We start from the raw sequence: 13,249 nt of genomic DNA on the forward strand, positions 1-13,249 counted from the left end.
TTGGTCCCCGATACTGTTGGTCCAAAATGCATTATTAAACGTACACAAATTTGTCTATTCTAGCACTGGTTGGTTTAGGAAAAACTTGTAATTGCATTTACTTAAAATTGGAGTCGCAATTAAGTAAGGAAGATATGTAAGTAGGAAAAAAAATTATCCTTGTGGAACAACAAAATCTGGTGGAATAAAATTATCAGTTCCAGTAAAGGAGAACATTTGCGCTCAGGGTTGAAATGAGGGGCCATTGGTGCTCTCTTCAGTGGTTGACTGATGATGTTACCTAATTTGGGTAGTAAAATGTCCACAAGAAAGCAAGCTTGGAGAAAAACAAGGACCCCTCAAATATCAGTTCTGCTCAAAGGCAGGCCAAGTGCTCCTATCGCAGTTCGAGATATATACTTTTAAATGCAGGTACCACTTGTATGAGAACCAGTTTGGGGTGATGGCTAAGAACTCAGGATAGAAACTTAAAGAGCAAGAGTTCTAATTCCACTTTAGGCAAAGCCAGCTGAATGACCTTGTGGACAGTCTGTCTCAGCCATAGAAAGAGGGCAGTGGTAACTCACTTTTGAAAATGTTGCCAAGAAAACGGCAGGGACGTGTGCAGGCAATTGTGAAGAATCAAAGTTAACTTAAAGGCAGATAAATGATGTATGAAGTCCTTAAAATCCAGAGGTGACTGCATTTTTATCACTGTTGCCTCTCTATCACTACTACCCATACATCCTGTTGTTAAAATAGCATTTTGCAATGTTCCTTGCATAAATGTTTTTGACAATGTATGTCTGGAATGCTGAATCCAATCTTAATATAAGGGTCTATCAATCTGAGCTTGGTTTCCAGGTCCTGAAGTCTTTATAACAATTGACTATGAAAAATAGGATTCATGGGAATGGAAATATAAAATATATCGAGGACATTAGGTTAAGGAAAAGATCTAATATGTATCTCAGTTAGAAACATAGAAAACTGATAGCAGAAAAAGACTCAGTTGTCCACCGAGTCTGCCTTTGAGGTTCCTTTTTGTTTTCTTTAAATTTTTATTTTTATTCTTTTTGGATGATAGACATGTTTACCTTAAACATATTTAGACTCAGTTTTTGATAATTGACCCACACTACCTGTGCTGGAAATTGCTTCCAAGCTTCCACTACGCTTTCTGTGAAATAATACTTTCTAATATGACTTTTGAACTTCTCTCCTTGAACAAACCTCCAGTTTGAGGTTATGCCCCCGTGTTCTCGATCAAGTCTTCTTTTGTGTCCAGATACAAATTACAGATACAAAGTCATCAGAATAGTTTTTTTAAAAAAAATGAAAGAAGCTACTCATGTAATCCTGTACAGTAACCTTTCTTTCTTATGTATTGGATGGTTTTACTCAATTCATGTAGAACAGGGGTCCTCAACCTTGGCAACTTTTAAGACTTGTGGAGTTGGCTGAGGAATTCTGGGAGTTGAAGTCCACAAGTCTTAAAGTTGCCAAGGTTGAGGACCCCTGATGTAGAAGATACACTAGCAGCCAATCACCTTTTCAACTGTAGATTCTGAAAGATCCAGAACTGGACGAAAAACACATTCACATGCTCAGTTTTTCCCTTCTCCCATAAGAGGCTACACAGAGAACAGGTAAATGTGGGATTGGATTTATGCCTTGCTAGCTGTACCCATAACCTTCAACTGTAACATCTGAAATTAAGAAAAGGACAAACCCCCTGGCTTAGACAGATGCTATGAGTGAAAGCTGTACTAAATATTCTAGGATAGAGTAGCTGCTTGAGTCTCCCCATCCCCTGGAAAAGAGAGAAATAATAGACAACAGGTTTATTTTTAAAGCAGGACACTTTATTACAATAATTTAATAGAAAAAAACCCCCAGAGTTTAAATAAATTATGCAAATACAAAATTACAATAATTAATTCAAGATTACCTCCTCCAGGGAGGGGGAGGATATACTGAAAGAGGATTTGGGGAAATGCAGGAAAACTTGAGATAACACATTAGTTCCTTACAATCTCAACTCTCTCCCGCCATTGTTTGGCATTTCCAAATAGATTCCATCAAATTAGAGGATTAAAGGGCTGTTGGAATGCCCTGTAGTAATTTGCATCTAATGTGAAACAGAGTACCATTCCCACAGAAAACAGAAGGGGAGTTCAAATATTGTGGTAGGTTGGACAGAGGTGATACAGGATAAAGTATTGTGGTGTTCCAAATAAATGGAGACTTTTCTAACAAACCTTGCATCTGATTGTGGCCAGAAGCCTTGGGAACATTATATATATATAGCAGTGGTGGCGAACCTATGGCACGGGTGCCAGAGGCGGCACTCAGAGCCCTCTCTGGGGGCACGCGCACCATCGCCCCAGTCCTAGGCCTTCAGCTGGATTTTATAAAACCTTTTCACTTTAGGCCTCCACTGCCGTGTGCAAAAAAAAAAAAAAGTTAAATCAATCAGACAATTTCAACTTCTTGTGGGAAAAAAAAATCTTGCAAAGTTGGAATTGATTGATTGAACTTTTTAGTCCCACCCAGTCTGCCGTTACCACCGCAGCCACGCCCAGCCAATGGGCCACGCCCAGCCAATGGGCCACGCCCACCCGGCGCCCGAGGGGTTTTGGGTTGCAGTTTGGGCACTCGATTTCTAAAAGGTTCGCTATCACTGATATATAGTATATGCCTACTAAATTAAAGGTGAAAAGCATTTTAAAAGATATCTTATATTGTGAGTGGGTGGAGAGACTTCAGATGAAATTTGGATTCAGTTATATCAGAAGGCAAAGATAACATGGGAAGAGTCCACTAAAATCTAGACTGCAGAATTAGTTAATGTTATTATCATCTAGATAATACTATCTAGATAAGCATGCTGCATTATTAGACAGCTGAGAAAAAAATGGAAAAATAGATTGACTAGGTACCAAAATGGCAGTCATTAAATGGTGTAAGTCCAAAGTTAAATTAAAACAGGTATTTTGACATATATTTGACTTTATATCTACTTTGATATTAAAAATGTTCTATGGACATAAAGTTTATAGCAACTTTTAAAGAACCATAAAGCCATCAGACTAGAGATGGTTAGAATAGAGCTAAATGGGAGTCCTTCTGAAAGGAAAGCAATCAGATTAAAGAAGTTGTAAAGAGAGGATCACAGTCTTAATTTGTGTATAATGTGAAGGTTATAAGACAGACTGATTGGGCTGGCTGGGGAGAAAAGGCCAGATATTAAGACTTGAATCAATAATTAAAACATTCCAATAAATTACAGGGCAGACCCAGATCTTTTATTGTCACAATAGTAGGTGGGAAGGGGGAGATGTGCTCAAATTAGTTATAAATAGGATTTATTTTTTTTTAAAAAAAGATCCCAAACAGAAAGGACACAAACACCATAGAGGATCTCTTGGATGAAATATCAAAGGAAAAAAGATCCTCCTTTGGCACGGAAGAATTGGAGTGATGAGGACCCTGGAAACAAGGCTGGATCAGTCTTTGAAAACAGCCTGGTGGCCATGAGGACGTTCATCATGCATAATGTGTCTGCGGACATGAATACGCCGGACGCGGTGCTCCCGCCCATCTTCATCATCACCAGCACGGAGGGGGCCTCCGCCTCCACCCGCAACTCCCCCAGTGGCCTCCAGGAGGGCCTTGTCTGGCACCCGTGGTGTCTCATAGATCAGGATGTTCAGCGTTTCTTCAAAGATCCGGGCTTCGGGAAACTCGACCTGTACACCCAGGGAAAGCAGGAGGAAGCAAGTCTAAGTGTCACTATGGGATCCCTGTTCATACTGGAAGCAATGCAATTAACCTCTATACCAGTGGCTGAAGAACACAAACTAACTACCACCTTGTATCCTTCCTGTGAGTTTAAGCATCTTGTTAGCTATTGCAAGAACAGAATTCTAGACTAGACAGACTTCTAGTTTAGTCTTCTTACATCAGGGGTATTTGTTAAACTGCCGGCCCGTGGGCCGGTTTCATCATACCGGAGCCGCGCCCACCCCATTGCCGGCAATGGCAAAAAAGCTCCGATACGTTGCGCGACGTCATGTGACGTTGCGAGTTTGACATGTCTGTCTTACATGTTTAATTGGATTTAGGAAAGGAAAATATATAGTATTTTCTTTAAGATCATAGCTTACATTTCCATATGAAGATACCAAAACATACAGGTAGTCCTCAACTTACAACTCTAATTGAGCTGGAATTACAGTTGTAAGTCATGCTGATTAGGCGTGTCATCCGATGACTGACTCAGTTTTATGAGTTTTTTTTTCTATAGTGGTTGTTCAATGAATCACCAAAGTTGTTAAGCAAACCCATTATCCGCAGTGGGCACTGGAAGTAAACACCATTTTTTGGGCAAAAGATGTAAATTGTGGTCATGTGACCACAGAATGCTGCAAAGGGCCATAAATGGGGACCTATTGCTGAGTGTCTAAAATGCAACCTTCTTATGACTGGGTGGGGGGAGAGAGCAGCTGATAAAACTTTGAATATGGGTCATAAGTACCTTGGGGGGGGGCTCCTGTAACTCTGGTCACCAAACGACCAGTCGCAAGTTAAGGACTACCTGTATTAGAAAATCAAAGCTTTGTGTTTGGAGTCCTGAGGACTAGCCACACCTTACCTTGGTCTGCTTCTTTTCGGTGGCATAGACGATGGAAGTACAGCAAACCTCCGCAATCTTGCGGCCCTGCCCATAAAATGACCAACAGCAGATCTCATCCCCAAGAACGTCCTTGATGAAAAGCACCCGTCCATTGAACCTCAGAGCTAGTTTGTCAAACAGTTCAATATTCTTCAGTAAGTTGTCATCAGAGTTACTTTGGGGGGTCGGGGGTGAGGGAGAAAGAAGAAAATAGTGGTGTGGAAACTACTAAAGAAATGGGACTAGTGGATGACCTGGGAGATAGCACAAATCCCAAGGTCATCCTATTCTGACAACAGGGCCATAGCTTACCTGGTATAGGAATATTTGTTATTACTTCTGTTGTGCAGTAACTTCACCACAGGCTAAAAGGAAGGCGAAAGATATAAATGAATTGAAGACCACCACCCCTCTTGTTCAGAGAGACAGCAAAGCAAACTAGACCTTCCCTCATAATGGGGATGGAGAGACTGCATTTACAAGAACTCTCACTTGCCTTGATACCTTGATATATGAGGACATACATCCAAGACACTTAAGTTTCCCTGATCTCTATGATTTCCTGAAGTAAAACCTGTGTGACTTCTCGGCCTCCTTACCTTTGAACATCTTGAGATGATCTGCTGCTCTTCCTTGGGAGATGTCACCATGGGGATATGGCAGAGAGGGTCATAGGCTTCGCTTTTTTGCTAGGAAGGAGAGAAAGAGAAATATTTTTCTAGACTTTCTATTCATTGTTTACAGATTTATTAAAACAGAGTCATACATCATGCTAAAACATGATTTGTGAAATCATGATTTGTTGAATAAACTATAATTGACTGGGTCCACAAAAGCTGTTAAGCCATAAACCATGGTTTAGGAAACATAACCACTGTGTTTGCACAAGAGCTAAGGCTCAATTAAAGATATTGTACCACAGTGCAGAGTAATGTGTAAACCAGTGTTTTTTTCAAACCTGGCAACTTTAAGATGACTGGACTTCATTTCCCAGAATTCAGCTAACATTCAGTCTGGGGATTTCTGGAAGCTGAGGTCCATACATCCTACAGTTGCCAAATTTGAAAAACACTGATGTAAACCAAGTCAGTATATGCTCAAGGAAGATTTAGAATTAAAATTAAAGGCATAGAGCAGGCGTGTGAAACCTTTTGGCTTGCCTGATCTGCATTAAGTGAAGAGGAATTGCCTTGGGTCACGTATAAAATATATAACATATTTAATGTATATAAATGGACATAATCTTAAATGTTTATGATTTTGTTGGGCTGCATTACTAGCTGTCCGGGGCTGCACGTGGCTTATGGGCTGGACCCACCTGGCACAGAGTCTAACAGAAATTTTAAAAGGGAACTGCAAGTAACACTTGAAAATCATATGCTTTTTTAATATGGTCAGTTCTCCTTCATAGATACTCAATATAAACATATACAAAAATGGGAGAAAATATGTAATATGAATGTATGTATCCATGCTTTTCATGTAATAGCTGGGCAATTATTTCTTTTTTTTTCTTGGTGATGCAATTTAACCAAAACAGAAAAGAATATGGAAGGGAAAGGATGATTAAAGAATCAATTTCTACACCTTTACATAACTCTTAAAATGTCCCCCTTTACCCTTTTTACATTTCAACCACAATTTTATGAAGTAGGTAAGGTTGAGACAATAGTATTAACTCAAAGTCAATCAAGCTGCTTCCATGACTAAAGGGGGAATCACTTAGCTAGCACCTTCCTCACTATAGCGGCCCAGTTCTCGGGCTGAGAGAAGACTGGCTCAAAGTTACCAGTGAGCTTCTAGGACTGAGGATGGACTAGAAGTTGGGTCTCCAACTTGTAGTCCAACAACGGAACCACCGCATCACCCTCCGTATACTTGCAAATGAGATGGCTGGATGATGCTAGAAGACATCGTAAAACACTATTGAGGATAGGACCCAGGTGAAAGCATGTTCTGGTAAAACAGAGGAACCATTGGTCCTTCTAAGTGGACAGGACAGATCCTGCTTTCCTCTCTTGTCATCTCTTCTAAGGAGTAGAAGTCAAGGAAGTCATTGGGCCTTCTAATTTCTCAGCCCAGCCACCCTCACCTGTAGTGCAAGCTGGCAGTCCTCAACCAAACCTTGGATCAGATAGTACCGGGCTTCACACAACACTTCCTCCAGCTCCCGCTGGGACTCTGGAAGAGATACTGAACCGTCTCGCAAATAATTCAGAATAGTTCCAAAATGGCGGCCACTTCGGTCAATCAAGATCCAACCTGGAAAAGCAGTTAATTTTAGTCCCTGAGTTAAAGATGATGTAGACCAGGATTTCCCAATCTTGGCAACTTTAAAATATATGGACTTCAACTCCCAGAATTCAACTGCCAGCCATGCAGGCTGGGGAATTCTAGGCACTGAAGTCCACAGGTCTTCAAAGTTGTCAAGGCTGAAAAACCCTTCGGTAGACTGAAGGATCTACATAGGCAACCTCCCCATTCTAAAATGGCTTAGAGGAGAAGATACAGTTATTATTTGCATTGATACATCAACATTGTGTTGATGGTAGAAGAATAAGTTCTTGTTTAAATTAATTCTAGGCTTACAATGTACTTTATCTCAAAAAAGAAAATGTAACAAACCTAGACCTAATAGAATCTTTTTTTATGAATCTACTTTGGATGTTATGCCTTGGCAAGTGGCAGTATTCAGTTGACCTTGTCTGGCCTTGGATGGGATATCTCCAGGAAATATCAAGCATGGCTGGATGGGGAATTCTGGGAGTTGAAGTCCACACCTCTTAAAAGCTGCTAAGGTTAGAAAAGCCTGCTCTAAAATAAGTCACCCTGAAATTGTCCAAGGGCTCCCTGGGAACCACGCTGGATGAATCCCCAATGCAATCCCCATCATGTAGAAAATCCAATTCCCAGCTGTGGGAGAGATGGGGCAAGCTGAGGCTCATACCTTCACTATCTGTGAGGACTTCCATTCGGCCACTGAACATGGCCTTGAGCATCGTATCTTGCTTGGTCAGGGTCTGCACGGTGGTGTAATGCAGAGATCCTCCCACATTCAGCTTGACGTACTTGCTGCTGGGATTCAGGGGCTTGAAGTCCAAAGTCATCTCGGTTACCCCACCCCTGCCATCCCGTCGGTGCTGGGTTGGGACCAGCGGAGCACAACTCTCCAGGGGTGGGGATGGATCTGTCGTGGCCTCAGCTGACATAGCCACCTACAGAAAAGAGAGAAGACAGTTCGCTTTTGTTTTTAGTTTGTTTTTAAAGAAGAAACAAGATGCAGCCTTGGAAATCCTCCCGGCAAATTTATTTCCAATGTTATTTGGCTAAATGTCTCCCTGCAGCTCTGCCATTATCACCTCCCCCCTTTATATGAGTCCTCTGCAAGAAAAAACTGGGTTCATTCCATAAGACGGGCTTTTTGTCGCCGATCGAGCAAGATGCCTTCCAGACTGAGGAAGACAAGGAAACTAAGGGGGCATGTCAGTCATGGCCATGGACGTATTGGTAAACACAGGAAACATCCTGGAGGCCGTGGAAATGCTGGTGGTATGCACCACCATAGGATTAACTTTGACAAATACCACCCTGGTTATTTTGGAAAGGTTGGTATGAGACATTACCACTTGAAAAAGAACCAGCACTTCTGCCCGACAGTGAATCTGGATAAGCTCTGGACGTTTGTTAGTGAGCAGACAAGGTTGAATTATGCTAAAAACCCAGCAGGACTAGCTCCAGTTATTGATGTTGTACGCTCTGGGTATTACAAAGTCCTGGGCAAAGGAAAGCTGCCCAAGCAGCCTGTCATTGTGAAAGCAAAATTCTTCAGCCGAAGAGCAGAAGAGAAAATAAAGGAAGTTGGAGGAGCCTGTGTCCTAGTGGCATAAATGTTTATATATGTATGCATACTAAATCACAGGCATGAATAAAGTATTTCCATAAGACAGGGACCAGTAATGGATACCATTCAAGCTTACAGGATCTGCTTTATACTTTACTAACTGGAACCAAATAGGAAGTACAGGCAGTCCTCAACGTATGACCACAATTGAGCCCAAAATTTCTGTTGCTAAGTGAGACATTTGTTAAGTGAATTTTGCCCACTTTTATGACCTGTCTTGCCACAGTTGTTAAGTGAATCTGGATTCCCCTTTGACTTTGCTTGTGAGAAGGTTTCAAAAGGTGATCACATGACCTGGGACATGGCAATGGTCATAAGTATGAGTCAGTTGCCAAGCATTTGAATTCTGATCACATGACCACGGGGGATGCTGTAATGGTCGTGGGAAAAGTCACTTTTTCAGTGATGTTGTAACTTTGAATGGTCACTAAATGAACTGTTTTAAGTCAAGGACTACCTGTAATCCCTTTTGCTAAGAGTTCACAAACAGAATGATTGAGGTGACACATCATACTAAGCCATATAGTGGCTTGTTTGTTTGACATTGGGTAAAAACCAACCAAGTGATGTTTAGTCACCATATCTAAACTCGAGGCATAGCAGAAACGTATTAGATCAGACATAAACTCAAACAAGGAACTAGCGATCAGTACCAGAACCTACCCCACCAACCTTTTCACACACAAATCCCATTCTCGCTCTCCGTCCCCTGGCGCTCCCCCCCCTCCCCCAGGAACCTAACTGAAAGGAACTGTCTGTAGGTTTCAAGAGTGATTGAGCCACCTTCCCACCCAAAGCTCTTGCCCTCCAGAGATGCTGGCACTGAATGGCCGCAATCCATCCAGCTACAGTGGTTGTCAGACATTACAGGAGTTGGTCCAGAGAGCACCAATCTGGGGGGAGGGGGGAGAGATATTAGAAGATGGGGTCTACCTAGAGATCTAGCACATCCCAACCTACCTTCTGCCTTCTGCGTGACACTCCACACACCTGGCACTGCTAATGGGAAACAATGGGTTTGCCTTCAACTTTGCGCTAACTGCTCTTTGCCCCAACAAACATCCCTGCCCAGCGGGATCATTTCCTTGTACTGGCTGGCTCCACCCTGCTTGCCCCAGCCTAGCCCTTGTGCTCTCTAGATGTTACTGTATTCATTTTCATGCCCGCCCAACCACCAGGCAGGCTGTCTTTATTCACTCTTGCATTATTTATTATTACTATTATTGACTTTCTTGAGTAACTGCTCTGGGATCTTGGGGTGTGCCAAGACTGTGAGAAAAGCAGAATATTAATATATAACGGAAATAAAATGACAGCATCGGCTATGAACAAGTCCATTTTCTAAGTCTAACCCTATTTAAGTCCTCTGAGTTCCAGGATCTCCCTTTCGCCAACCCTTTTCCCCTGCACCCAACAGCTTGCTTCTCCTATGGGGGCTTCCTTTACACTCAGGGCGACAAATCTTGAGTGCAATTCCCGGGCTATCGCTAGATGGCAGCAAACGATTGAGATTCTTTATGCTCCTTTGCTGCCATCTAGTGGTAGTTCTGGTTTCTGCAGCCCAGATCCGGCATCCTTTTCCTGCCGCACTCCGACCTCGCCCATTTACCACCTGATCCACTCACCTCCCCCAGGGCAGCAGGGTGGGCTCAAGCCAGGCCCCTCCCCTTCAGCCCCGCCTGGACTCCGGGGCAGCAGCTCCGCAGGATGCCTCAACACAAGAGAAAGAGGAACGGAGGGCGGCAGTGCGCATGCTCACAAACGCCCCGTCGCGCGCCCCCCCCCGTGGAACAGTTACTCTATACATCCGGGTACCGCCTGCTTAAACGAGACAGAGGCGGATTGACTTTCTTTCCTTCACCCTGCTGCGCCTGCGCAGAAAGTGAAATCGCGTCCGCAGTGAAGGGTCAAAAGAAACGGAGTGATGGAAGACTAAGTCAATCGAGGTTGCTGGGGAGCGCATGCGCATGCGGCAGCTATGAGTCGCGCGTGGTATTAGCGCTATCGGAGGGGCGGGTGGGAACCTCTCGCCCCCCCCCTTCTGCGCATCCGGGCGGTGTCTTCACCGTCTCTTTCATTAGGCAACATGGAGGGGAGGGTCTAAATGTGACCCTGGACTGATTTTATAGGTTGTGTGACGCGAAAAGTCAACATTTGGGTAATTGTACTTGCGCACGTAATTTTTGGTTTTTCCTTCTGACTTTGGTAAATTATGGGTGGGGCCACGCAGGACGAATTTAATGACCCCCCCTCCCAGATTTAATTTAATCTGTGGAAGTCATTACATTTTGGGATGCCTACACATCTGTATTTTGTGTGATCCAGATTACGAGTATATTAGTTAATACAAATATTGTGAAACCAATTATTTAGGCTGAAGGCAAGAGTTTGCTGTAAAACTTGAGCTCAAGAGAATACTCTTGGAAACCGTTCCCAGGCCTCCTGTATTATTTTTGTGCTACATAAAAAAATATTGTGGCATCTTAAAGATGTTATTTCTGTTGATTTACAGCCTGCTACATGTGTGAAGTATTATGACATTTGTATATCCTTTTTAAGATGTCACAAGACTTGTGATTGTATATAATATGGCACAGGGAGCCCTCGACATATGATCACAATTGAGAAGTTTCCATTGCTAAGTAAGGTGGTTGTTAAGTGAATCACTGCAATTGTTAAGTGAATCTGACTTCCCCCATTGACTTTGCTTGTCAATTAGAAACAGCAGGGCATGATGCTGGAAAGTGATTAAAGTAATCCATTTTCCTCTAAAAAGGCATGCCCACCCAGCCTTTTGGCTTGCATGGGCCACACTGAGTGAAGAGGCATTGTTTTGGGCCACATACAAAATAAAGTTAATGTATATAGTGTATATAGGTATGTGTATAAATAATGTTAAAAGTTTACAATCTTGTGGAACCGCATTACTAACTAACTAGGGCTGCATGTTGCCCACTGATTGGACGCTCCTGCTCTAAAGACGGATGTTTTGGGGGATTATAGAACAAATCTTTTAGAACGGGTCCCCAATCCCCAATCCCCGGTCCATGGACCAGTACCAGGCCATGGCATGCCAGCAACCAGTCCACACAAACAAGAAAAGCCGCATTTGCAAGATGCAGGCAGCACATAAAACCACATACTCTCCGGTCAGTGAAAAACCTCTCCACGGAACCGGTCCCTGGTGCCCAAAAGGTTGGGGACCTCTGTTTTAGGAAACAAGATATAGGATGCAGGAGAAATGGGGTGACAGAAAAAAAAAACCCCACATGTCCTCCTCTACCCCTTTAGGTTGCATTCTCAGTAGGTTATAAGTAAAAAATATATAGCCTGAACAGAAAAATGTTTCCTTGTTCCTGATTTCATAGATGAGCAATATGCAGGAGGAACATTTACATAAATGTTACTGGATTGGGTCAAAGGCTAACACTGTTTCTGCAGCAAACAAGAAAATGCTTCCTCAGAGTAGGAATAATAAGCTTTCTTCCTTCCCCAACAGCTGACCTAGTACCTCTACTAAGAACATTCGTAGATGCCATTATAAATTAATGATTCCTACTTCTTCAGCATCCCTTTTCCTTATTTCCCAACTGATTGATACTTTAGTTTAGCGGAATGAGGTCATCAATGGAAGGGCTTGATTGGTGGAAAGAAACAAAGAGAACTTGGTTGGAAAATACCACTTTAAAGAAACTGATGACCAGACGAAAAACAATGGTTGGGACACGTCCGGTACCAAATTGACTACCACAAATATTCATGTCACGCAGAAATTAAATTTCAAGTCTAGAGCATCTCACTGGATCACAGAGGTATGCTTTATATCAAGAGCAATAGCACGCACCTGTTTCCCTTTGGGCGTTACCATATTTAGAGCAGAAACACTAAGAGCTACTATAATTCAAATCTCAGAAATATGTATCCCTACCTATTTCATTACAACCCTGCCAACCATGTTTTGCGAACTTGGAAGGGGGGCTGGTAGAAATATGTAATCAAGAATCACAAATGTTCAATACATTGAGACCACTTGGTATTCCTTTGCTTTAGCACAGAGGTCCCCAACCTTTTGGGCACCAGAGACCAGTTCCGTGGAGAAAGGTTTTTCCGTGCACCAGAGGGTGCGTGGTTTGGTGTCCTGCAGATGGGGCTTTGCTTATTTGTGCAGACCGGTTGCTGGCATGCCGTGGCCCAGTACTGGTCCATGGACCAGGGATTGGGGACCCCTGCTTTAGCAGGTTAATAAACACCACACTTGCATTTTAAGAGACTAAGTATTTCTGAGAATACAAATGTTTTGTGTCTGTTCTCATACGTTACCCCTAATACTTTTGTCAAGATTCTTTCAGATTAGATTAATAAAGCCTCACTCGATTTTTCATGACTGTGCTCTGCAAAGATTTTAAACAGGAAGCATCATTTGTGTCTAGAATTTACTGGTGTGTAGAATTGGCTTCATGTCCAGTTGTCTTTGAAAAGCACGTTTGGGACAACCATGACCTGGATGACTGAGAATCTCCATAGACATTTGGCTTCATAGGGGTTATTAGTCGACTTGTTTGAAAATAATTTGTACTGATTTCTGTGAGTCCAAAGCACACCACCCCATCCATAGCAGAAAATCCAGGAGCAACTGTTATCCTTGACCATTAGCAATGAGGGGACATATTCCAAACTTTATCATCTACAAA

At 42.6% G+C, this 13,249-nt stretch overlaps 2 protein-coding genes across 2 annotated transcripts; one reads left to right on the top strand and one right to left on the bottom strand.

The window, feature by feature from the left end:
- Nucleotides 1–3,359: 3,359 nt before the first annotated feature.
- KCTD13 (potassium channel tetramerization domain containing 13) lies at nt 3,360–10,201 on the bottom strand. The gene is made up of 7 exons (XM_015810531.1): nt 10,184–10,201; nt 7,605–7,872; nt 6,750–6,919; nt 5,257–5,346; nt 4,970–5,022; nt 4,637–4,832; nt 3,360–3,731 (listed from the first exon to the last, which is right to left on the bottom strand). Exons 2-7 carry the CDS (start codon nt 7,864–7,866, stop codon nt 3,489–3,491), a joined length of 1,014 nt encoding a protein of 337 aa, XP_015666017.1. The 5' UTR covers nt 7,867–7,872; nt 10,184–10,201; the 3' UTR covers nt 3,360–3,488.
- On the top strand, nt 8,078–8,557 carry LOC107282713 (60S ribosomal protein L27a). The gene has a single exon (XM_029283073.1). The coding sequence runs from the start codon at nt 8,098–8,100 to the stop codon at nt 8,542–8,544; it is 447 nt and encodes a 148-aa protein (XP_029138906.1). The 5' UTR covers nt 8,078–8,097; the 3' UTR covers nt 8,545–8,557.
- Nucleotides 10,202–13,249: the final 3,048 nt, after the last annotated feature.

The sequence above is a fragment of the Protobothrops mucrosquamatus genome, unplaced genomic scaffold (genome assembly GCF_001527695.2).
Source record: "Protobothrops mucrosquamatus isolate PMUCROS unplaced genomic scaffold, P.Mucros_1.0 scaffold11, whole genome shotgun sequence".
Taxonomy (NCBI): Eukaryota; Metazoa; Chordata; class Lepidosauria; order Squamata; family Viperidae; genus Protobothrops; species Protobothrops mucrosquamatus.

Bases quoted from the DNA above. Each gene is read 5' to 3' on its own strand.
- KCTD13 (XM_015810531.1), bottom strand. From the start codon at position 7,866: ATGTCAGCTGAGGCCACGACAGATCCATCCCCACCCCTGGAGAGTTGT. The intron at 6,920-7,604 runs GTATGAGCCTCA...CTGCTTTTCCAG, and splicing joins AGTCCTCACAGATAGTGAAG to GTTGGATCTTGATTGACCGA. The intron at 5,023-5,256 runs GTAAGGAGGCCG...CCTTCCTTTTAG, and splicing joins TCATCTCAAGATGTTCAAAG to CCTGTGGTGAAGTTACTGCA.
- LOC107282713 (XM_029283073.1), top strand. From the start codon at position 8,098: ATGCCTTCCAGACTGAGGAAGACAAGGAAACTAAGGGGGCATGTCAGT.